At 42.1% G+C, this 23,164-nt stretch overlaps 4 protein-coding genes across 6 annotated transcripts; all 4 read left to right on the top strand.

Annotated features, from left to right (window-relative positions):
• Nucleotides 1-5: 5 nt before the first annotated feature.
• LOC6731638 (solute carrier organic anion transporter family member 5A1) lies at nt 6-18,905 on the top strand. Of its 3 annotated transcripts, none has more exons than XM_016179861.3 (9): nt 6-322; nt 2,131-2,303; nt 12,443-12,680; nt 13,909-14,924; nt 15,005-15,859; nt 15,922-16,336; nt 16,403-16,554; nt 16,621-16,750; nt 16,817-18,905. In XM_016179861.3, exons 3-9 carry the CDS (start codon nt 12,511-12,513, stop codon nt 17,667-17,669), a joined length of 3,591 nt encoding a protein of 1,196 aa, XP_016024324.1. In that variant the 5' UTR covers nt 6-322; nt 2,131-2,303; nt 12,443-12,510; the 3' UTR covers nt 17,670-18,905. The 3 variants fall into 3 exon arrangements, with proteins under 3 accessions (XP_016024324.1, XP_044779835.1, XP_016024325.1); XM_044923900.1 differs by having other exon boundaries at nt 6-264; XM_016179862.3 differs by lacking the exons at nt 6-322; nt 2,131-2,303; nt 12,443-12,680 and adding an exon at nt 13,705-13,815.
• On the top strand, nt 7,539-8,505 carry LOC6731637 (translation initiation factor IF-2). The gene has a single exon (XM_002078741.4). The coding sequence runs from the start codon at nt 7,576-7,578 to the stop codon at nt 8,449-8,451; it is 876 nt and encodes a 291-aa protein (XP_002078777.2). The 5' UTR covers nt 7,539-7,575; the 3' UTR covers nt 8,452-8,505.
• Nucleotides 18,906-19,529: 624 nt separating the features above from the next.
• Nucleotides 19,530-20,825, top strand: LOC6731639 (protein Daple). The gene is made up of 5 exons (XM_002078743.4): nt 19,530-19,712; nt 19,767-20,072; nt 20,132-20,277; nt 20,332-20,589; nt 20,649-20,825. The coding sequence occupies exons 1-5, from the start codon at nt 19,658-19,660 to the stop codon at nt 20,760-20,762; spliced, it is 879 nt and encodes a 292-aa protein (XP_002078779.1). The 5' UTR covers nt 19,530-19,657; the 3' UTR covers nt 20,763-20,825.
• A 1,064-nt stretch (nt 20,826-21,889) lies between these two features.
• On the top strand, nt 21,890-22,690 carry LOC6731640 (cuticle protein 7). Its single transcript, XM_002078744.3, has 2 exons — nt 21,890-21,989; nt 22,057-22,690. Exons 1-2 carry the CDS (start codon nt 21,978-21,980, stop codon nt 22,504-22,506), a joined length of 462 nt encoding a protein of 153 aa, XP_002078780.1. The 5' UTR covers nt 21,890-21,977; the 3' UTR covers nt 22,507-22,690.
• Nucleotides 22,691-23,164: the final 474 nt, after the last annotated feature.

The raw sequence follows: 23,164 nt of genomic DNA on the forward strand, positions 1-23,164 counted from the left end.
CAATCGCTCTCTGTCTTTTCCCCATTCATTTTATCACCATTCGCCTTTTGAAATCCGAATTCGACGGATGGTAAAATTTTGAGCGGTTGAGATTGAACCGAACGAATTCGCGTCAAAGTGATTGAGCCAACTTTTTTGTTGCTTTCTCGTGGCAGCCAAACGAAGAAGTGTTGAATTGATTTTGTGATACTTTCGCGAGAGCATCGCTCCGGCGGGCAAGTGCATGTGTGGGTGTGATCCAACATAAATAACGTGCAATTACGGGTCAGTAACCCAAACAAAGAAGTGATAAGAGCGCAAGAGGTCCTTGATGAATACGAGTGTAAGGAGTGATAAAATAAAATCTCCTATTTGCCCTGCATGCGTGTGTGTGGGTGCCTCTCACCTGTTTGTATGATTGTGTGTGTGCGGACATCTGTTCTGTCTCGTCTTCTTATGTTGCCGTCCGTCGCTCTGTCTCCCCATCTTCCTCCGTCCCTTTTCGACCAGACTCGTCTCGTCTCGCTCTACATAGCCACCAGGTAACGGTGTGTGTGTGGGGGATTACAGGGTTGCGCTCTCTCTCTTTCTCCATCTCTCTCTGCGTGGTAAACGATTTGTTGTTCTTTCATAATGCAACAATAAATTATTCAATCGTGCCGCAAACTAAAAAATTAATTTTTAAGATGACGATGACATAAATATATCATCGAAATTATATTTACATACATATTTATGTATGTTTATCCTTTTTCTGTAGTCCAAATGCAATTTTATAATTTTGCAAAAACACTAAATAAATTTTCAATGTTCGAAGAGCAATTCAATGTCAGGAAAAATTAGTGTGAGAATGACAAATACGATGGAATAGTTTTCTTTTCAGGGAGAGACCTGTTTTCCTTTTAAAGCACTTGTTACAGATTCCCTTTTCCCCCTCCCCCAATTTTTGACTCTCCTGCTCCCCCACTGAGTTTTCCTTTGTGGCGTTTTCTCGTGTTTTCTTCGTTGTTGCCTTTCAATTGATTTATTTTTGCATAATCGTTCATTGCCAGACCAAAGCAACTCATAAGCAAGGAAAAAAATAAAAACGCACGCTAAGTACAATTGACACATGTGTTCAAGTATAGATATAGGTACAAATGTAGGTATATATAGTACACACATAGTACGCACATTTTTACATTTATATGTACTATATAAGCGCAAAAAGTTTTTGAGTAATTTACAGAGCCATGCTAATCGCAAAATCATATTCCAATTGGATGCCAATTCTTAGATTTTTGTATTTCAACTCTCCGAGAATGATGCAGTACCTTCGAAATTAACCCGAAAAAACAGGTTTTCCTATCCCAGCCCGCTGGATTTCTCACAGCTTTTCTAAAATTGAGTGTGACAAGTTCGTATCAATATTCAATCCAACAAAGAAATCAATGGAATTGGGTATTTGAAATGAATTGCTTAAGTAAATGTCGCAAATGTTTTAAGCTAGCATCACAAACTTTGCACCAAAATTAAAACTTGCTAAATATATTGAAAAACGATTCGTTTTATGATGTAGCTTATTTAGTGACATAAATTAGTACTAATTTCATTTTAGCTAGCACTAAAGAAGTAAGATTTTAAAGAATAAGTCATAATTCTGAAACACCGTGTTGCAAAATACAATAAATACATACATTGTCCGTTTTTAATAACAATCAGACAGGTGTTCAGATTTGTTTTTATCCGATTTTTCCTGCACTTACACACCTTGATGTGTGATCCCAATATTCGTATGTGTGTCTCGTTTCATTTCTTGCGCTTGGCTGGCGCTGACGTTTCATCTCTTTCTGCTGCCCATCGTCCCTCTCACGCTCCCTTTTGCTGTTGGTAGCCCCAATTAGCTGGGTTTTCTTGCCAAATCTTAGCACGTAACAAAAGCAGGCGGGTAAAACACCAACAACATTGGGGTATAAACATAATCGGGTGATCGCGTTACGCTCTCTATCTAACGGTGTTTGAGCTCGACTCTCTCAATCAAGCAAACGTAAACCGGTTAAAGCAACGTCTCATTTAAACTCTCGCTCTCTCTTGAGACAGAGAGAGAGAAAAAGATAAATCGCGCGATTGTTATTCTTCAATAAGTAAACGAAATTATCCAATAATTTTCAGCAAAACAAATATGTGCAATTTTAATGCGAAATAATTAGAGGAATCTCTTGTGTGTGTTTACAAATAAATCAGCAAACGAATGTGCGAAATAATCTCAACGAACAGTCAAATTGAATGAAAAGTCGCCGGGAAATTTGAAGGCAAGGAGGAAACGCAAGGAAAGCAAGTTGAAGGTGAGTCCTCACGAAAGCATTTGTTTTGATTTTGCGATTGCTTCTTTCGCTCTTTTTGACAACTTGTCAACGGGTTTTGCCAACTTCCCACACACATGGCCTATGAAATCAAGTTGTTGTTGTTTGGCATTGCAATAGGCCAAATGGGCCAGATGGCCAGATATTTATTACGTGACTTATTTTTCGCCCAAAACCACTGAAACTTAACTGCCATGGTGACGAAAATTGAAATCGAATCGCCGAGTGTGTCACACAATATCAATCAAAGTCGCTGAAACAAAGCTTCAACAGCTGAAACTGCAGTTCGATATAATGGAATGTTGTTGAGTGCGGCGAAGGGATAACTTTTGCGACCGTCGAAAAATCGACGGTGGGAAAATCGATTGCAAAGTCAGCGATTGGCAGGACTTAAGTGCTTCCTAACAGTAAAACTTTGCCCACGAGGGCATTCAACCTAAGCCGAAAATCAGGACCTCCGATCCCATTCCGATTCGATTTGTGACACGATTTGTATGTTTTTTTTGTAAAAGTTTGGTACGTTTTTTGCCAAAAAGTTAGTTAGCACTTTATTGAATTTAATAAGAATTTATTAGATTCGTTTAACTATCTGCTGCTAATTAAATGTGCTTCCTTTTTTATTTGTTTTAGTACGTTTTAAAGAATAATTTATACGATGCATTCAGCAGCTGCTGCCTGTGTATTTTTTCCAGAGTCGTTAAAACTTTTCATATATAGTGTTTTCATAGTTTCCCAATTTCCCGTCTATATCGCTTAATTCGTTTATACCAACATTCAATTCGCCATGCATTTGGTTTTATGACCATTTGGTTGCATGTATCTTTGTATCTTCGCCAGTGAAATGTTTTCGTCTTAAGCTCCGATTGCTTTGGCTTTTGTGCAAGCGCTGAATGAGTTTTCACATATCGTCTAATTACGACTTTAAGCGAGCACTGAGTATAATTTCATTTAAAAATCATCGTTGGAAAGGTTTTCATAATCTGAAAGCTACGCGAGGCGTTGTTACATCATTAACGTACTTGAAAATTGATTAATTTTGTGTGAGACGGCGCAGATGAAGGGAATGGATAGTTCTGCAATTAAAAGGGAACGAAAATATCAATTAACTTTTTACACAACGTCGGCAGAAAACTTGAAGAAGTTGAGACGGAATGTTTACTTGGGCAGACTGTGAAAAGTGGAAATTGCCCCCCAATATGGTCGTTTTTGTTTACCGAAGGCACTTAAATGTTCTTTTCAAAGTAGCAATTAAAAAGTCGTAAAAAACGAACACACAAAGTGCCCCAGAAATATTGGCAAAATGTATACAGCTCAGCTATTTGTCCAGATGTTTACAGATTTGGTAAAGTACCTAAGTAATATAATAGTTTTTTTGGGAAACTGCCCCATTTGGTGGAAGGAGTCATGCCAACTGAATCAAGTTTTTTTTAGGGTAACTAGACAAAAAAACGCACGAAATTTCTCAAATTCGTCATTGACTCTTGTTTTCATTTCTCATTCTCAGGCGGAGAAAGCGGGTTTTTTTTTTTAAACAATGCCAGCAAAAAACAACGGCGATCAGAAATTATACAAATTTCGGTTGTATGGCGTCGTCGAGCAGAATAACAACAATGATAACCATTTTAGTAAATTCACCAAAAGTCGGTAAGAGAAAAGACACAGCACAACGAAACTGGTGTTTTTTGTTTACGTTAGTTTTTTCTTCCTCGACTGCTCACAAATTGCGCTGAACAGAGATTTAGGGCCACCCATCCATTCATTCGTTCATTCATTCATTCATTCACCGACTCGTTTACTCGTTCACTCGCTCACTCGTTCACCTATTTGTTTAATTTTTCGTGTGTATTTTTCAACTTTTCCTGTTGTAATTTTTTGATTGGTCTCACTGTGTCGCATGTTGGCGTTTTTAGGTCGGTTCCAATCTGTGTGTGTTTTTTTTTTGCCCTGCCTGCACACGCAAATTAAAGTTTAGCCCAAATATATATATGTGCCTTTCCACTTTTCCCGATTTTTTATTTTCATTTCAAAACAATGGCAATTAAAGTTTCCATTTTGATTTAAGCATTTTTGGTGCTCCTACCTATGCGATTTGAATTTAAATGTTGGCCTTTACTTTCTTTTTTATTTATAAATTCGAACATGGATTTTTTTTTTGGTAGCTTCTTAGCCGAATTTAATGAGCTGCTTTGGTGCAGTCATACATATTCACGAATCAAAAGCTATGCTGTTCCCATTTCTTCTAAAAACTTCTCTCATCCCATAGTTTCTGTGGTCCGATGTTTGCCTTTAGATAATCCCGCCCTTTAGATTAAGTCCCGCCGAGAAGAAGTTAAACAAACTGGCAGAAAAAGCAAACAAACAAGCGAATGTAAAGCTCTTTTCGGAAATGTGATGATGCTGCCCAATATAATCCGATCTATTCCAGCTGAAAACATTTTTGATCTGAGGAGAGGTGGCACACATGTACATGCTTATGTACATATGTATGTACATTCATATGTGCTCTGTTGATTTGTCTTCATTATCAGCTCGTTGACTGTTTGCTTCTGATTCTCGGGTAAACATAGAGCAGACGACGTGGCCGTGATTGTTTGTAGTGTTTGCTTTTTTGTGGTAAAACTTATTTTTAATCTTTGAGCATACAGCGCGTTGCCAAGTCGCTCCTCCAACGGCATTTTCTGCCCACCACTCTGTTACACCCCCCGGAAACCAACATGGCGTATGAGTTATTTTCGTTTGTTTGATGGGCGCAAGTCGATCGGACGCTTTGCACATTTTATGAATGCCTTTGACATACAATAAATTAAGATAGATACAACACACTTTTATCATATTTTGACAGTAAAGGCAGTGGTTACTCATTTCTTGACAGAAAATCAATATAATAAGCTCTTGTTTAGCACATTTGTATTATCTTTGAGACCGAAATGTATAAGCTGTCTCTGCTGAGATGTTTCTAAAAATAAAACACATGCAGTTTATTCCAACAAAAGTAGTCTACTTTATATATATATGGTCATATAAGGATTGGCATATTTTATTCAGGCACTGCAGCGTGTTTATCTCAGATATATTGACGCATGGCTCCTGTTGTGGCTTCCATTGTTTCTATTTTAATTATTCCGCATCTTTATAATTCCCAAACATGCGTCAAATGCCCCCGAGATGCAAACACTGGCAGATATATACACGTATATAATGACTATAAAGGAATATGGCCAAGCTTTGGGAACTGGTACGTGAAATGATTTCAGCCAAATGTTGGCTTAATAACTGTTTTTGTTTGCTTCTGGCTTCCCAGAGCCATATATTCATTTCCTTTATCCAAAACCCCCTATCCACATCGCACTTTTCCCGTTTCCCAGGCAAGTGTCTTTTGTTTTATCAGCTGCAGAAAGTTTAGTTGAATAAACAAGCGAACGTAATTTTTTTTTGCAGTGAATATTGAGTTTTGTTGCGAGTTTGAATTATTGTAAGGGAGCCTGTGACGTCAAACTGCAGCGGGAAATTAACAAATGTATGTACAACTGGTATTCAATTTAAGATTCCCAGATTGATCAACAACTTTCAATGATGCTTACCCAGCAACAAGGTTAAGGCATTTTGGCTAATGTAATGTCAGCAAACGATTGAATAACATTCCTAACTGGCTTAGTTGATTCTCAGGATTTATCTGTGTCACTCCGCTTGAGTTGGTGGCACTTTTCTTGAAACGGCCTTCATAGCCGGTCTAACGAGTATCAATGACCAATGCGATACAGCCGATGCAGATCTATATGTACTCAAAGATACAGATACCGGTTTGCAGAAACACACCCACTTGAAAAGCTGCCATTCAGTGCAGAAATGTCCAATGTTCATGAGCACACGGAAAGATATCATAGATGGAACTTAATGTATTTTATATAGTGTATTATACAGATATAATACTTCTGATTTATTTACTTTAAACTTGTAAAGGGGATACCATTTCACCCTCGAGTAAGAAATATGTAAAAGTAATGTCTTTCATAATTTAAAATTAAAACTGATTGACATTGTTTCCTGACATTTCTCTCAATGTGATTAATGGCCGGAATGTAATTATGACAAAGAATCGGTCTTTCTTGGAGCCTGAGTCTGAGTCTTGACCAGATCGTGAATCGATCAATTACCGTGAGAGAGGCCAAAACTGTACCCTGGCCAATAATCGAGGTCAGCACTCTGTGAGTGGAGACAAAGCGGCAAGATCAGCGAACTTTCCAGTGGTGGGAGATGCGATGATTCAAATGGGGGCCACCTTATGAGGCACTCGCGATGGGATGAGATCTTGGGCAATAAATTAATGCACAGTTTCCCGCCACTCTTGGCACATCTCGCATCTCATTCGGTGACATGTGACTTTTGGCGACTTGTGCAATTAAGAGCAGCAACAACAATGGCAAATGTGTCGCAGTCGCAGCCCCAGTTACAGATATTGTAGCTCCGTTCCATTGAAACTCACTCTTCGTGCCAAAACTCAACTCGAATGAACTGAACGGAGCTGAGCTGACTAAGAGGATTATGTGGCACTCCGTTGCTGTTGAATCTCTGTGCTGGCCTGTAATCCGATCCACTCCATCTAACTCACACCGATTTGGGTGCTTTGTTGTGCTTGGCAAGACATCTGGGTGGGTGGCTCGAACACTTCGCGGAAGCCCCTTTCATTTGGGGCCAAACCGAGCCAAACACCAGCAAACCGATCCGAGCCAACGCCATGCGAAGTAATTTAAAACAAAAAGCTTAAAACGAGTTTGTCGAATTCCAAAAGCCAAATAATTACACGAAACGCATTCGAGTTGCACCAACCACGAAGCTAAGCCTTTGGGGCTTTGGAAACTTGAGAGTTGCATTCGAGTGGCCCAAAAGAACCCGTTGAGTACTCACAAAACCATTTGGCAGTATCGGGAACAAAGAAACATTTCAAAGAAACGATACACCCAATGAAGCCTTTTTGTACGAAATCGAAGAATATTAACATTTAACAGAATCGTGTTTATTACAAATATAGCCATTTATAAATATATACTTAGAATTAGTTTGAGGTTAATTATTTCAAATTTATATAAGTTTTTAAAATCCATATCTCGATTTGCCATGTGACATTTCAAACTGTAGCAATTATCTTTTAATTATGCTCGGAATGCAAAGTTAATGGTATTATTCCACTTGATGCGGCATATAAAGCCATGATAAATCGCAATCCGAATCAGTCGTAATTAAGACGCGTGGTATTATGGGTTTAGAACCGATTCCTACAGTTCCCCCTTCGTTTACCGGATACCTTAGGACTCCGACTTGTCCATCGAACTTAAAGTGGGACCCTTTGGTTAAGATTTGTCTCCCAAACTTGGATGTTAAAGATTATGTGCCTAAGGGAGTTCTGAAACAACCGAATCCTCCGGGCTTACCTGGGTCACCGTGGAACACGCCTGTGGGAATACCGGGAAGAAAACCTGGAGTAAGTTCTGGCGGTGGCACTAAAGAAAGTTTTGGAGGAATGCCTGTGCAACGTCCTGTTGCGAAACCTGGCGGTAGTTCTGGCGGAGGATCTGGGGGAAGAGCTGAAGACAAACCAGGAGGTAGTGCTGGCGGGGGCTCTGGTGGAAGTCCTAAGGATAAGCCTGTAGAAAGTTCTGGAGGAAATCCTGCAGCAAAACCTGCAGGTATTCCGGAGAGCAAACCAGAAGGTAGTTCTGGTGGAGCTGCTGAAGGTGGAGCTACTGGAGAAAATCCTGTTGAAATTCCACCAGGAAAACCAGAAGATAGTTCTGGCGGAGGCTCTGGGGGAAGTCCTCAGAATAAGCCTGTAGAAAGTCCTAAAGGAAATCCTGAAGTAAAACCGGCAGGAATTCCCGAGAGCAAACCAGGAGGTAGTTCTGTCGTAGCTGCTGCAGGAAGTCCTGATAAGAAACCAATAGAAAGTCCAGAGGGAAAACCTGGAGCTGATAGCGATGGCTCGAAAGGACGTCCCGGAGAGAACCCGATTGGAAGTCCTGGAGGAAAACCAGCTGGCGGAAACGCTAAAGAAAATGCAGGAAAACCTGTAGGCTCCGCTGGAGGAACCACCAACAAAAATATCAACAATATTAAAATACAACACAAACGCTAACTTTAGAAGATGACTTTAAAGTGTAACTTCAATGAATAAAAAATATTAAAACAATGTTGATGTATGCTTTTAAAATTTGTTTTTTAGTTGAAAAATTAGTAAATTGAAATAGGAGCATTAGGAAAAATCTTATTTAAAATCATGTTGAATAAAGACTTTATAATTAATCAGTAACATATTACGTAGTCCATGAATGTAGGTCAGAGGTTCAAGCAAATAAACAAACTCGTATCAACAATTTCCAAGTTTTATATTTCAATACGAAGAATCCTTATCTCTATGTATTATTGAACTATAAAGAGTATTTGAAATAATTTTCAACACTGTTTCAAATATAACAAAAATGAAATTTATCAAGCTATATTAATAATTATCAGTTAAGCTTAAGGTCTTATTGTTGTTCTAATTCCGCAGTAAGTTGCCTTGAAAGTAATCGGCATTAAATTTGACCGCAAACAGCTGCGTAAATAACCCGGAGCCTTATAAGATCGCTGTGCCATACTTATCAACCTTAAGAAATGTTCGTAACTGTGCGCATGGGAAATCTAATTGTTTGTTTCGAGATACACGTCCGCAGTTTTATCGCACTGTTGTTATAGTGTTTCGCCATAATTACTCCAGACTAAAAAAGTCAAAATGCCCATTTGTATCTTTTTCGCCACTTGTTTTTCTCTCTCCACTTTTGTGAAGGAAATCTTCCGCAGTGTAGAGACTCTTATCAGGAAAAATATATAACAACTTTGAACAACACATCTCTCCTCAGCACTTGTATCAGCAAAGAAATAATTTTTCCGTAATTAGTTGCTAACGATCGAAACATTTCTGTGGCTTCGGTTCTATGGGGAAATTTACACTCCAGCGCAAAAAGTATCTTTGTAGCTTTTTATCTACTAACACAGAAATCGGTTGGGCAAAAAAAAAACAGCAGAAAAGCGTAAAAAACAAAGCAAAACAAAAACAAGAAAAGAAACCGCGCTCGAAAAAAACTTGTTTTGTAAACTTAACTTCCTGTATGGGAATCGCATAAGATCGCTTATGTATCTGTATACCTGGTTTATGCATACAAATTCACAGATATGCAGTTTGGGAATCGAGTATGGTAATGCACTTGTATTCACTTTCCATTTACTTTTGATTGTTCTTCGAAAAATGCCATTAAGATTCTAAAAATGAATTTGACGGCCCGCTTGATGATTGAATGAACAAGTGAACAGCAGAAAAAAGAGGAAAGAGGGGCATTAAATGACTCAGCCCGAGTCCAAATCTCCCCAGTTTAAACAAGTTTCTTTATTTGGCTATGACAGGCTTTCTGGCTCCAACTCAAACCGACTGACCTTTACCATTTTGGCCAAGGAACGCATGAGATAAATCTTGCTTTCAGTTTTGCACTTGCTGTATCTTCCTCTTTCTCGTCTAGATTACTTATTGTCTTTTTATTTTAATTACGTTAGTCATTCACTCTCCGTCGTCTTCGGAAGTTCAACGTCCTGTTCCAGACACAGAAATATATAGAAATAATTCTGGGCTTACTTAGAGAAAGAATGAGAGAAGCGTATTGGGGAAACCGTGCGTGATCTGCATCTTCATGGTCTGTGGAATATCCAGCAAAAAGGGCGTGAGCACGGAACTAATGCCAATTGATCAAGATCAGGCCACAATGTGCACTATAAAAAACAGTGATATTAAATCACCTACGCTCTCTGAATAAAAATTAACTTGTTCGCGGAAATAAGCATTTCAAGTGCTGTAAAATTCAATTAGGTAACTTTTCCATTAAATTGTTAAGGGCTTTTTCCATAATCCATGTCACTTTTTAATTTATTGGTACCCTGTGAACATTATGCAATGTCCACCTGTCACTGGCTGTCCTGCATTATGTTTAATATTCGAAAAATGCGAACTCAACTCATTTTGATGGGTTTTTACTGACCGCTTTCACCGCTCGGACTCTAGAAATCCTCTTTCCTCTTGCCGATGAAAAATTTCACAAATGATGTCAATTTTCGGGACAACTTCCATTTATGTAATGCCCTTTAATACCCAAAGAGTTGATTCACCTTCCATGTCGCTCCTTAATTAATTCACGTTGTGCAATTCATGCGAGAGTTGTTTGTGACAATCATACATTCGATAAATTATAGCTCGAAGGGGAAATATTTTGCACGATGTTTTTTTATTTCCCAAGATAGATCCGATTAATGAAAACATTTCCGATTGTGCTCCAATTATTGAGGTAATTCAGCAGTGGCATCATTAAAGCTTGTTCGTTCAGTTAGCTGATCTCTGGGGTAAACATTTCCTGCTACAAACGCGACTACCTCAACGAGAACAGGGTAAAATTTATATTTGGCAATTGGCCAGAAGAGTGGCAAGTAAAGTAAGTAAACCAAAAAAGTTGGCTTTTTCGTCATTCTTTTTATCCTGGGACAGATGCTGCTGCATCTGTGACACCAAAAGCCTCTAGGAAAATGGAAAACCTAAAAGGAAGCAAAATGAACAAATGTGGAACATGGCAGCAATAAGCGGCAGCATTTGTGGGTCAACGGGGGAGAAACGGATTCGATACTGGGATGAGGATAATTGATTAACTGGCCAGTGGGTAAAGCGGTGCACACCAGCCAGAATGCAGCGCCTCCTACAAATGGAAGCCTCTAAATCACACTTAAGCGGTCATCCATCCAACAATAAGGGTGAGCCACCAAGTAAATCCTCAATTAGTCGCCATTTGCATGGGTTCCCAGCTTCGTTTGGAGGAGGAGGGGGAGGAGCAGGAGGAGGAGCAGGAGGAGGAGGGACTGTCTTATAGAGAGGTGCCACAAAGCAGCAGAAGTAGCTGTGTATAGCACAATCACCGGCATTAGCTTTTTGCTGATTTTCATTTTCATATTTCCACGGAGCTGCAAGGCTTAGTAAATCGATAAATTTCTTCCCTTTCAACGAATGCGTGCGAGGAGGCGTGTTCAAGTGGCGTCGCCCCCCATTGTTGATGTAGCCATAGCTGCTGGTCCTTGGCAATATCGCATATTAATGAAAGGAAAATCGCCCGACAAAGTGAGCAACTGTTACTACTCTCACCCGGATGGTTATGGCGACGCCATCGGAATCTTTTTTGCATCTTGACGAGGGCATAGCAGTTTCATTAGCCCTTCCTTGAGCGGTTCGGTTGTGCGGTCTTGTCACGCATTTATCGGAGATGGGAATGGGGCATAAATTTGCAAAGGATTGGGAAGGCTTCACTCCTTTTCCGTCGTGTCACGAAGCAAATGAAGCATAACATCTTAAACTTACAACTTTTCAGGGTTTTTATGAACAAGTTCATTTAAGTGAGACATCTCGCTCAATATTCTTTCTTTAAATGTTAGTATCGATTTTAGAATGTTTTCTACTTTTAATATTTGTCATATGGAATGAAATGCGTAAGCTGTATTCCCACTGATCCCTTGAATCAGTTTTCTGCAGCTTTAAAACAATCAGTATGGCGTCACGATTGCATCTCGAATAAGGACATCCTCCGCCAACCCAAGGATGTGGGCATACATCGCCATCATGCTCACATGGACAAGTGGCTGAGTGTAGAGCTTGCTTTTAATAGAAGACGGCGTCAGCGAGCATCCTTCTCGTCCTGCGGAAGTCTGGGCCAGTGAAATGGGTGGAAATGTGGGAGGAGAAATGGCGGTACTAGGTGGGTGGTGGCTGGGTCACCGCCTTCCGTAATTATCTTTCTCCCCCCTACTTTTTTCACTCCATCTTGGTCGCATGTTGCAGCGACTCTTCTGTTTGAGCTCAATTAGTGTGGCAATGGGGCGAGCATTTCAGGAAGTAATTGTCGGCGTCATCAACTGTGGACTTGTACTCCATGGGGGATTGTGTGTGGGTGTAGGCATCCGTGTGTTTGTGTGAAAGTCCCTAATGACAGTTTCGTGGAACAAACTCTGAACCCTGAAAGTCAACTACCATGCTAAGCCATTTATCCCGCTTCTCTCTGTTCCAGGATATGCCTCAAAGCTGATCGATTGACCGAGTGAATGATTGCGCTGCCAGTTGGTTAAATGCTACACAATGTCGGCCAAGCACATCGAGCAGTATACGAATCCCTCATTCGAACAGGAATCCGACCCACCGCCTCCACCCTCGGGGGGCGTGGCAGATGTGGGAGCAGGCACCGCTAGCAGCAGCAGCAATGGCCACATTGCCAACGATGCCGGCACGGCAAATCGCAAAGGTCACAGGTGAGGAAATCGCTGCAGTTGCCAGCTGACATTTTCTAGCTTCCCCCTTTGTATTTTTTGAGACATTAGGCCAAGCTTTGTGGAAATACTATTTACCATTGACACTTGCCTTGGGCAAACAAACACAAATATTGTTTGCCATATCAATAATTAGCTTCAGAATGTGGGCGGGGGGAATCAGAACTTCTGAGGGCACGTTTAGTAGCACGTGGATGGGCGGGTTTGGTGGGTTAATAATTCATAAGACTGCAGCGCCTTTGTGCCGTCAAAACCAATCGATAACAGTCGATTACGTTGAGTCGGTCAAGTTTGAAATATTCAAAAGCCCCCAAGCAGGAAGGAAAAGGAAAGCGTGACAAACAAGTCCAGGGTGAGCACGTGAGCTTGCAGGCTCGACTAGCGACTCGCCGCAGTCATCCGCGCGCTCTGCCAGTCGATGGAACTCCGGAAAAGCCGTCGAACGGAGAACGAGAACGGGAAGTCCTGAACTCCCGAAGTGCCAGGAAATAGCCAGAGGAAGAGTCCGTAGCGCTGTGTGGTTGCAGCTGCCAAGCCAAGAAATCAGAGTGGGTAGGAGCAATGGAATGGGCCAGTTCAGTGTGTTGGCCAACAGCCCAAAGAGCTTGACATTGAGTGGGCCATGCGTCCTCGCCCTCGGGCGTCCTTGGACCGTCCATCGCCAAGTTCTAGGCCGGCTGGCAAAAAAGACACACGATACAACAGCAAGGTTGAAACTTTAAATACCCTGGGCCAAGGCGGGCCAAATCAAATTTTTATATAACATCGAAAGGACGTAACCGCATGATTAAATCACAAGTTGCAAGAAAGTTAATAGAATGGTTTTAGGGTAAATAAATTTGTTTTATAGCAAACACTTCAGTTTTACAAACCTAGTTTAATTTATTAGCATATGTATTATGTAGAAATAAATGAAGTCCTCATAAGAAACTCATCATTTGGTTTTAAACACAAAAACCTTTACACAACTATAGATAGTTACATATAGTACACACCCATTAGAGATTAACCTAATAGACCGACCATATCCAACAATATCCCAATAGGCAGGCGGCTTGTCATAAAATGTTTGGAAATTAGGTTAAAATTGAACGTTTTCGACGACTTTTGGGGTGGGGTATGGCAAAAACCCACTAAAAAATGCAAAAAATAAGCGGCTATTGTCAAATCCCTCTTGTTGATCTGACCACAGAAACAATCTCACTTGCAGGCGGCAGGAATCCATGTACCAGATGACCGGCCTCTACTCGGAGACGAATAGCGGCGACGACAGCAGTATAGATGCGGCCCTAGATCAGGACAACCAGCCTCATGCCACGTCCTACCTGGCGGGGGATCAGTTGCCGTCGGCAGTTAGCGGCCCTGGAGGTGGACCAGCAGTGGTGACCGACAGCGTGACGGTGAAATGCCACAGTCGACAGGCATCGGCGGGCAAATGTCCGGCTGATCCGGAGGAGGACTTCGACGAAGAGCAGTTCCAATCAGGCGATTGCGGCATTCTCAACTGCAGACCTTATGGAATCCAGCGATTCGCCCGCATCAAGATCTTTGTGGTGCTGCTCTCGCTGCTGGTGATGATGCAGCAGGCCCTTAGTTCGGGTTACATTAACTCCGTGATCACCACAATCGAGAAGCGCTTCGAAATCCCCTCCAGCTACTCGGGGCTAATAGCCTCTAGCTATGAGATCGGCAATGTGATCACCGTGATCTTCGTTAGCTACCTGGGCAGCCGACGACACATTCCCGTGTGGATTGGAATCGGAGCTGTAATCATGGGCATCGGCTCGCTGGTGTTTATGGTGCCGCATTTTACGGGCGAACCCAATCCGGGAATAGCGATCGTCAACAAAACCAGCGACAACATATGCAAGAGTGCCTTGGTTAGAGATCAGGACATGGACCTGGGTCGCCTGTCCAGCGGACTATCCAACCAACCTCTGGCGCCGCACACGCTGCGCGAGGATAACTGCCTGGAGGGCAAGGCCTCCACCACGGGGCCGGTGTTACTCTTCGTGCTTGCCCAGTTGCTCCTCGGATGCGGAGGCAGCCCGCTCTTTACGCTAGGCACCACCTACGTGGACGATCACGTGCGAACGGAGAGCTCCTCGATGTATATCGGATTTATGTACAGCATGGGCGCCTTTGGACCAGTAGTGGGATTCCTGCTTGGTGCCTATCTGCTTTCTTTCCACATGGACTCGCTATCCTCCACCACCATATCGATCAGTGAGTACGATCCCTCTTAGGATCCATTTTTGATAAGACTGCAATGAAAGTCAAACTTTATTAAACTTGATCTGTTGCAGCTCCCGGCGACAGACGATGGGTGGGAATGTGGTGGGGCGGTTTTCTGCTATGCGGAGTCATTCTGCTGGTGGTGGCCGTGCCCTTCTTCTCCTTCCCCAAAGTGCTTGCCCGCGAAAAGAAGAAGATACGGAAGAGCAGCGTAGTGCAACCAGTTTTGCCAAACAATTCTAGAGCCACTGTGGCGACGGATGAGATGGGCAAGGTGAAGAAGCTGGAAATTGTTGCCGTGACCAGCAAAGAGGACCAGTCGCAGGCGCCACCCAAGGTGGACACGGGCTACGGAAAGGACATCAAGGATATTCCGCAGTCGATGCTGCGTCTGGTGAAGAATCCAGTATACATCGTGACCTGCCTGGGAGCCTGCATGGAGCTGATGATCGTCTCTGGTTTCGTGGTCTTTCTGCCCAAGTACCTAGAGACGCAGTTCAGCCTGGGCAAAAGTCAGGCGAACATCTTTACTGGCTCGATCGCCGTGCCTGGAGCTTGTATTGGAATCTTCCTCGGTGGCTGTATCTTGAAACGATTCCAACTCAAGCCCAAGGGTGCCGTCCAATTTGTCCTGATCACTAACGTCATCTGCTTGGCCTGTTACGCGATGCTATTCTTCCTCGGTTGCGACAATCTTAAAATGGCTGGCACCACGATTCCCTACTACACCAGCAACAAGCATGGATCTACTTTGGAGCAGCCTTTCCAGGTTAACCTCACAGCCGCCTGCAACTTTGGCTGTGAGTGTCTGACCAGTGAGGTGGAACCGGTGTGCGGTAACAATGGACTTACCTATTTTAGTCCTTGCCACGCCGGCTGCACGGCCTTTTCATCCACATCCAACACCAACTACACCAACTGCGCCTGTAAGTTTGATGTGACTTCTATAAAGTATACCTGTTATATTTATATAATTTTTATTTTATAGGTGTTCGCGCCAACATCTCGAGCAGCATTTATCGTGGCGCTGGTGGCAGCCAAGCCCAGGCTCTCAGTGCTAACGAGAACTTCGCCGAGGTGACGGTGGTTCCGGTGGCTACTGCCGGTCCATGTGCCACGCCTTGCCGCACCATCTACCCGTTCCTCATACTGCTATTCTTCATGACCTTTTTGGTGGCGTCTACGCAGATGCCGCTGCTTATGATCGTGTTGAGATCGGTATCCGAGGAGGAACGTTCCTTTGCGCTTGGCATGCAGTTTGTAATCTTTCGACTATTTGGATACATACCGGCACCCATATTGTTCGGAAACCTTATCGACTCTACTTGCATTCTCTGGAAGTCGTCCTGCGGCGAGAAGGGCGGCCGCTGTCTCATCTACGACATTGAAAAGTTCCGTTACAAGTATGGATATATCATAAAATATATGAATATATAAGTTTTATTTACATCTATTTTTATTTTTTTCAGATATGTTGGACTGTGTGCATCTGTAAAGCTGATTGCCTTGTTTATCTTTATAGTGGATTGGTGGCTGGTGCGAAGGCGCAAGCAGCTTGAGAAAACGAAGCCCCTTAACGCCAGCGATCCAATAATCGGATCCATCATTAGCTTAGACAAATGTAAGTTTAGTACCGAAATTACTAATTATCTATATCTATATAATTATATTAATCTATAATTTTCAGTATTTGAAGAAAAGCTGTCTGGTGCCGAGCCGTCTACTGCATTTGTTGGTGGTGGAGGAGAGCTGATCATACCCACAGATATACTTCGTCATTCCCGCAATGATTCACGCACCATGCAAATGGATTACTGGTAAGTCCTTTCTCGCATTTATATTCAAGGACTATGGTCTTAACTAATTTCCTTTCCTAATTGCAGCTACGACAAATGCGGTCATGTGGTGACACCGGCAAACACCTGCAACCAGCCACAGACCAAGTCGAAGAAACACTTCCGAAGTGCCTCTTGTGACGTGAAGATGATCAAGAGCTTTGCCCGGGATCACAACTCATCTAGCGAACCTGCGGATGCGGCTGGTCAGGATGCTGGTGGTGCCAGCACAAAATACAAGAATCTCAAAAAGTTCCAGGCGCACACGCGCAATCACTCGACAGACCTACACGACCCCAGTCAACCCATCCGATATATTCAGAACCAACTCCGGCCGCAGGACTGCCCTGAAGAGGATGATGACGAAGAGCTGACCACCGGATGCGGACACTTCGTTAAAAAGCACTCCCGAAACCACAGCTACGACCAAATCTACATGCCCAATAACATACGCTTCGATGCGGACTTCCTACGACACCCCCATTCACATCACAATCCCAAGAAGAATGTGAATGTTTTAAAGAATGTGGTTTCGGATATGGGCAAGCTAAAGAATTCAAATGAAATAGATGCTGGTGGAGCTGGATCACGTGGACATTCCCGCAACAACTCGAAGGATTTGAACACCAAAATTTCTAGTGCAACTCCTGCTTCGGGTCAGGTAGTAACGGATGCCAGCACTACGGGCCTAAGTGTGCTGCGACATCGGCGAACCAATTCAAAGGACTTAAATTATCAAGTGCTGCCGGAGTCTGCTCCCTCCAGCTCAGTGTCAGGGCCTCATGCACATCCTCAGCACACGCGAAACACATCGCACCACAAGATCCAGATCGATGACGATCGAAACGAGCTCATCAACGACAATGATGACGAAGAGGAGGAGCGTTCCGCGTGTGCTTAGTGCTAGGCCATGTAGCTATAAGCTAGGATTTTCGATTTGTGGCAACATCAGCAATGTCTCCATTCCTGGCGGCAATCGCCTCATCGTACTTTGAGTGTGTGTGGTTCATGCCCGTTTCCTGATGAAGTGACTCATCCCTCAGCTGCTCATTGTACTTACGACCGAGTGTTCAAATCTACTAATAGAAGGCATCTGAAAAATAGAAATCTTTTGATATATGCAACATTCAACCAGAATTCGAATCCGAGTCAGATACGATTACGAATCCTTGCAGATAATATTTATGTAACCAGGCGTTAGAATAGAATAGAAATCCTAGAAAGAAACTAGCATATTTTAGGGTAGGAGTAGATCGTTGTGATAGGAATATTTTGTATTGTATTTTAGTGGAGTGTAGATCCGTAAAAAGTCGATTAAGTGTTTGAACTGCTGCATACGTTTCGCTTTATTTCGACTTTGTGCAATCTCGGTTTCGAAGTTAAACGATTGACTGAGAATCAGTTGGCGAAAGAAAAGAGAAACGAATAGCGAATTACAATGTTTTAATAATCCGAACATTTAACCATTGTCAATGGAAATTGTGCTGTGAAACAATTTGTGAGTATAGAAAACAAAAATTAACGAAAACGTTGAATAGAAAGAAAGTGAAAATACGCTGAATGTAATTCTTATGCAATACATCATTTAGAGAATCTTTGTGGACAAACAAGCGATGGGTTCGAATGAAGAATAGGTCTGGAATAGTTTTACGAAAAATCCTAAATTCCCTGTTTTAATGGTAGCGAGAAAATCAAGTCTAGCCTAGATTTTAAAACCGAATGATGTACTTTAAAAGCGATAATGCCTTAAAAATATCAATTAAATATACACGAGGATAATATCAGTATCTCAACTGAAATGGGAATTCAACCGCTCCATCCGGTTGTTTTCCTACGCACTGCCCGAGTGCAAGACCCCAGTAGTCCTAAGTGATGCAATCTAGGTTAATTAGTAGCAACTATTTCTATGTTTACACCAACCAGCCACATACAGTAGGAAAGGAGGCAGAGAGCTCCTCGAGCACTAAATAGATACATCCATATAAATAAATATATGTATACAACTGTACGTTAATAAGTACCTACGCGTAGCTAATAATTCGTATCGGGATATGTGTTTGTACAACATAACTTATACATTATTGAAGAGCGATTTTAAAACAGACTACAGAAAGTGAGTCTTAGGTGCAAAAAATCATATATATATCATATATATGTTTACTCAAAAAGTGTGTTTAAGGAATACATATTTTTACTTAGAGAAATATTGCAAATAAAATAATAAGGACATGTATGAAATGAAAACAATGAGACTCCTAAAATGAAAAACAAAATAAACCAAAACTGCAATAAACAAAACAATTTGTTTTTTCTTACAAGAAATATTATTTCCAAAAGCGAATTTTTTAGATATTTAAAATTTTGGTTCAGTGGCGCCCCTACCATGTGGTGGTCCATTTGGGAAACTACATTAATGGTGTGACCATAATATTTCCCAGTATCTTATAGCCAAGACTCAAACCGAACGTTCTTTAAATATAGTTAACATTTTTAGTAAAAATTATTTTATGAGTTTGGTTCATCATATAATATTTAAATAAACATTGCTATTTAAGCAACAAGACGAGCAAGAATAAATGTTTTTTAACGAGCCTATCTTTCGATTGTCATTTCTGATGTATTAATACAAAAATACTTTTCAATCTATTTGGGTTTCACATAGGTTAAAAAAGAAAAGCTTCTCAGTGGTAATTAAATTGTTAAGACTTGAAATTTGTTCGATTTTATATGTTCGTAAGCAATCGAATAACTTAACAAAGTAACTCTGCCAGCGATATCCACGCAATTCAACTCGCTGATAGCTTATCTTTACTGTTTTCAGCAACAAAAGATTTTTCAGTAGCTGAGTAATTTTTACCATTACGAGTTGAAGTAATACAAATCGATCGAATGGAGAAGCGTGCTACATCTACCATGCAAGTTCTCTATGCAGAACTGGCAGCCGGTGCGTATGAGCAATGACGTTGCGTATACGCCATGTATTGAAACTCCTTTGCAGCAAAGTCCAGAAGTGCCGAGCTGGAGGAGGAGAACATTTTGCTGCGCCATCGACTAAATCGCGCGTCTGCCAGCCACAGCACCAATGCGGCCATAAATGTGGAGGCCAAGATCATGGTCTTCCAGTTGGAGGAGGAACGAGATCGTCTGGTGGAAACACTGCAGAAGCACAAGAAGAAGTACAACAAGCTGCACGACGCTTATCTGGAGAAGGTGAAACGTTGTCGTGCCTTGGAGGAGATGTTTAAACGGCAGAAGACGCTTACAGGCTTGGTGATGAAGTCCTCTTTGGATCAAAGAAATGCCGGTGTGTTATTAAATGGGATTTATGCTTAGAATTAGATAAATACTCTTAAATCCTGCTAGAACAACGAATGGCGTTGGAGAAAAGACAGTCGGCCCAAAGCGATGTCAATGAATTGAACGAGCTGAAGGCCAAAGTAGAAAAACTTCAAAGAGCCCTTGATGAGTCATACGACATTATTGACGAAATGGATTTTGAACTTGAGAGCGTAAGACCCTTTAGAACGTATTCGTAAGCTTAAGTAAAAATGATTCGTTTAAAGGTGGAATTACTGGAAATGCAAAACCAAACCCTACGGGACGAACTAGCCGCTTTTAAGGCAAAATCAGAAGCAGGAGCGACCAGTCTTGCAGCTTCACTACCCAACGATGACGACCCACCGCCCAAATATGAGGAAGACTATCCTGGGCAGCATCATAAAGCTATGCAGGCCCGGCGCTGCTCCTCTAGCAGTGAATCAGATCCCAAGGATGATGATGCCGACGCAGAAACCATGGAAAGAGCTGCTTTAACCCATAGTGTAAGCTTCAATTATAATTATCATTAATTATGATGGCTATGATGGTTACTTATTTCCAGCTCATACAAACTGTGGAAACGGAGAGCAATGCCCTAAGACGGGAATTGTTGAGGTCCCGCTGCCAAAGAACAATACGAGCCAAGTTGGAGAAAGAAAGCGAGGCTGCTGACTAGGATAAGTGGCGGGATTAACCTTATTTAATAGCTCCCAGCCCAAAAATAAACAACCAATCAATAGATCATAATGACAAGTAGCCATACTAAAGCTGATGAAACTGATCACTAAGTTTACGCACAGAGAGCAATAACTAGACGGCTGGACTAACCCAGATTCCGAGCCAACTACGCCTAACAAGTGCACATACCAGAGTTTGCTTTTAAGGTTCGACAAACACGCTCGGCGGCTGCGTTAAATCAAAACTTTTGCGATAGAGTAACCCGGTTTCTTGGACTGCGCGCAGAGGAAACTCGTCTAATGGCGATTAATTAAAATATTTGCTAATCCCATCAAACGAGTTGCGGACAGATCACCTGCCAAAGGATCTGGCCTCCGAGCTGTGAAGGTTCCAGCCCCCGACTTCTGCCCCCATCCCATCTCCAATCGACGTGGTGCGCTATCCATCCATTAAAACATGACAATTATTTTTATGACTTAATGCAGTCGGAGGCCTTGTTGCCCAATGCCTAATGTTGCAAATTATTGACAAAGTAAATTAATCTCCACATTTGTTGGTTGGACCAGACAAACTAGCGCGACACCTCTAAGATCACCAAGCTCTCCCACTTGCGGCATTTTCATTTGGGTGCTTATCGAATGTGCGTCGCTAAAGGAAAAAATCATTTGTAAAAAAACTCTACGATTTTATAAAATTAACATATTAGTTATGAGAATAATTTTTAATAAAAATATTTTTAAATTTTGTATTACTGAATAAATAAAGATATTCTTTATTTCGGATCTGGTAGATTTAGAAATTTATTAAAAATATTAAATGGGTTTTATGTCGTTTTTAATATAGGGATAATGCACTCTACAGTTGGTTACTCTTTCGTTTGACTTAAAGCCTAATTTTTTGCAGTGCATATAGCTCAGGCTGGTGCGAACCACATTTTGCATATTTCTTGTTTAATTATAATTTTTCGGGGCTCACTTAATGAGCGCGCTCCACTTGGTCGATCTTGTTTGGGAGGCGCGTGCCGCAAAGCGACACGACACTTTGGGTGGATTGCCACATCCAAGTCGGATCGAAGCGTAGCTCTGGCCTGGTAATCAGTTGGCCAGCCCGTATATAAGCAGCCTAGGACTACCCAGATTAATTACTTCGATTTCGATCTTTGTCGAGTGCATTTCAATACCCAAAGAGTTCTGAAAGGACCAAATACCACAAAATGATGGGAAAAGTGAGTGGAGAGAAAAAAGAGTGCGATACAAAGGATTCTAATGCATAGAGTGGTGTCTTCCTTTTAGGCTACCTATTTGTTGTGCCTGTGCCTGGCCAGCGCCGTTTGGGCCATTGAATTGCAGGCGGAGCCGGACTACGGACCAGTGGCCTACGAGTTCCAGTGGTCGGTGAACGATCCCCACACCGGCGACATCAAGAGCCAAAAGGAGTCCCGCAAGGACGACAAGGTCGAGGGCGTCTACGAGCTGATCGATTCCGATGGCTATCGCCGCATAGTGCAGTACAAGGCGGATGATCACAACGGCTTCGAGGCGATTGTCCAGCGTGAGCCCACGGACATCAAGATACCGCTGCCTGAGCCACCCAAGAAGCTCCTGGCCGCCAAGATCCTGACTCCCGTGCTGCCGGTGGCGCCGCTTGTCCACTACGCCGCTCCCAAGGCCATCATCAAGCAGGAGCTGTCCGCCGGGAACTATGTCTCCGTATCCGGACCAACAGCACAGTACAAGTACTGAAAGGATCTAGTGACTGACTTCAGCTGCATAAACCCATTAGGAACCCCTTCTCGACCCGGGAAAACTCACTGCCATACATCATAATTTAGTTACAATTAAGACAATTGAGTGTACATACAGACAGCTTACATTAACCTACTATAAAGATGCATCCCATTCAATCTGTTCGCAGAGGAACACAAAAGTTTTGAATTTTTAATATGGGGAATATACTTAAAAGCTGAGTGAGGGTATTCCATTAATATAAAAAAGAAATGAGTAGTGCTTGTGTTACAAACATACTTATAAAGGTGAAGATCAGTTAAGAAAAATATAAGCCAAGTGAGCAAAAACCACATTATGCCAGTTCACAAGAGTGACACAAAAAAGTGGAAGATTATTAAAACCAAAAAAAAAATAGTGTTGAATGAAATGCTTGACTTAGTTCAACTCGATTGTGAGTTTGGCTTCTTCAGTGAATTCGTATCATTATATTTGCGAATTGATGTCTCATAAAATGATGCGTCATGATACAGGTGGCTTCGATACTGTGATAAGCATAAACTAATGCTATCGCCGCCAGACGCGACATGGCCCATAGATGCCTCTAATCTCACGTAGCTGCTGCCACTTTGGGGGCGTCCAATTACCGGCGCAGTCGACGTCGTCGATGGCGATT

Source organism: Drosophila simulans, chromosome 2L (assembly GCF_016746395.2).
Source record: "Drosophila simulans strain w501 chromosome 2L, Prin_Dsim_3.1, whole genome shotgun sequence".
NCBI classification, from domain to species: Eukaryota; Metazoa; Arthropoda; class Insecta; order Diptera; family Drosophilidae; genus Drosophila; species Drosophila simulans.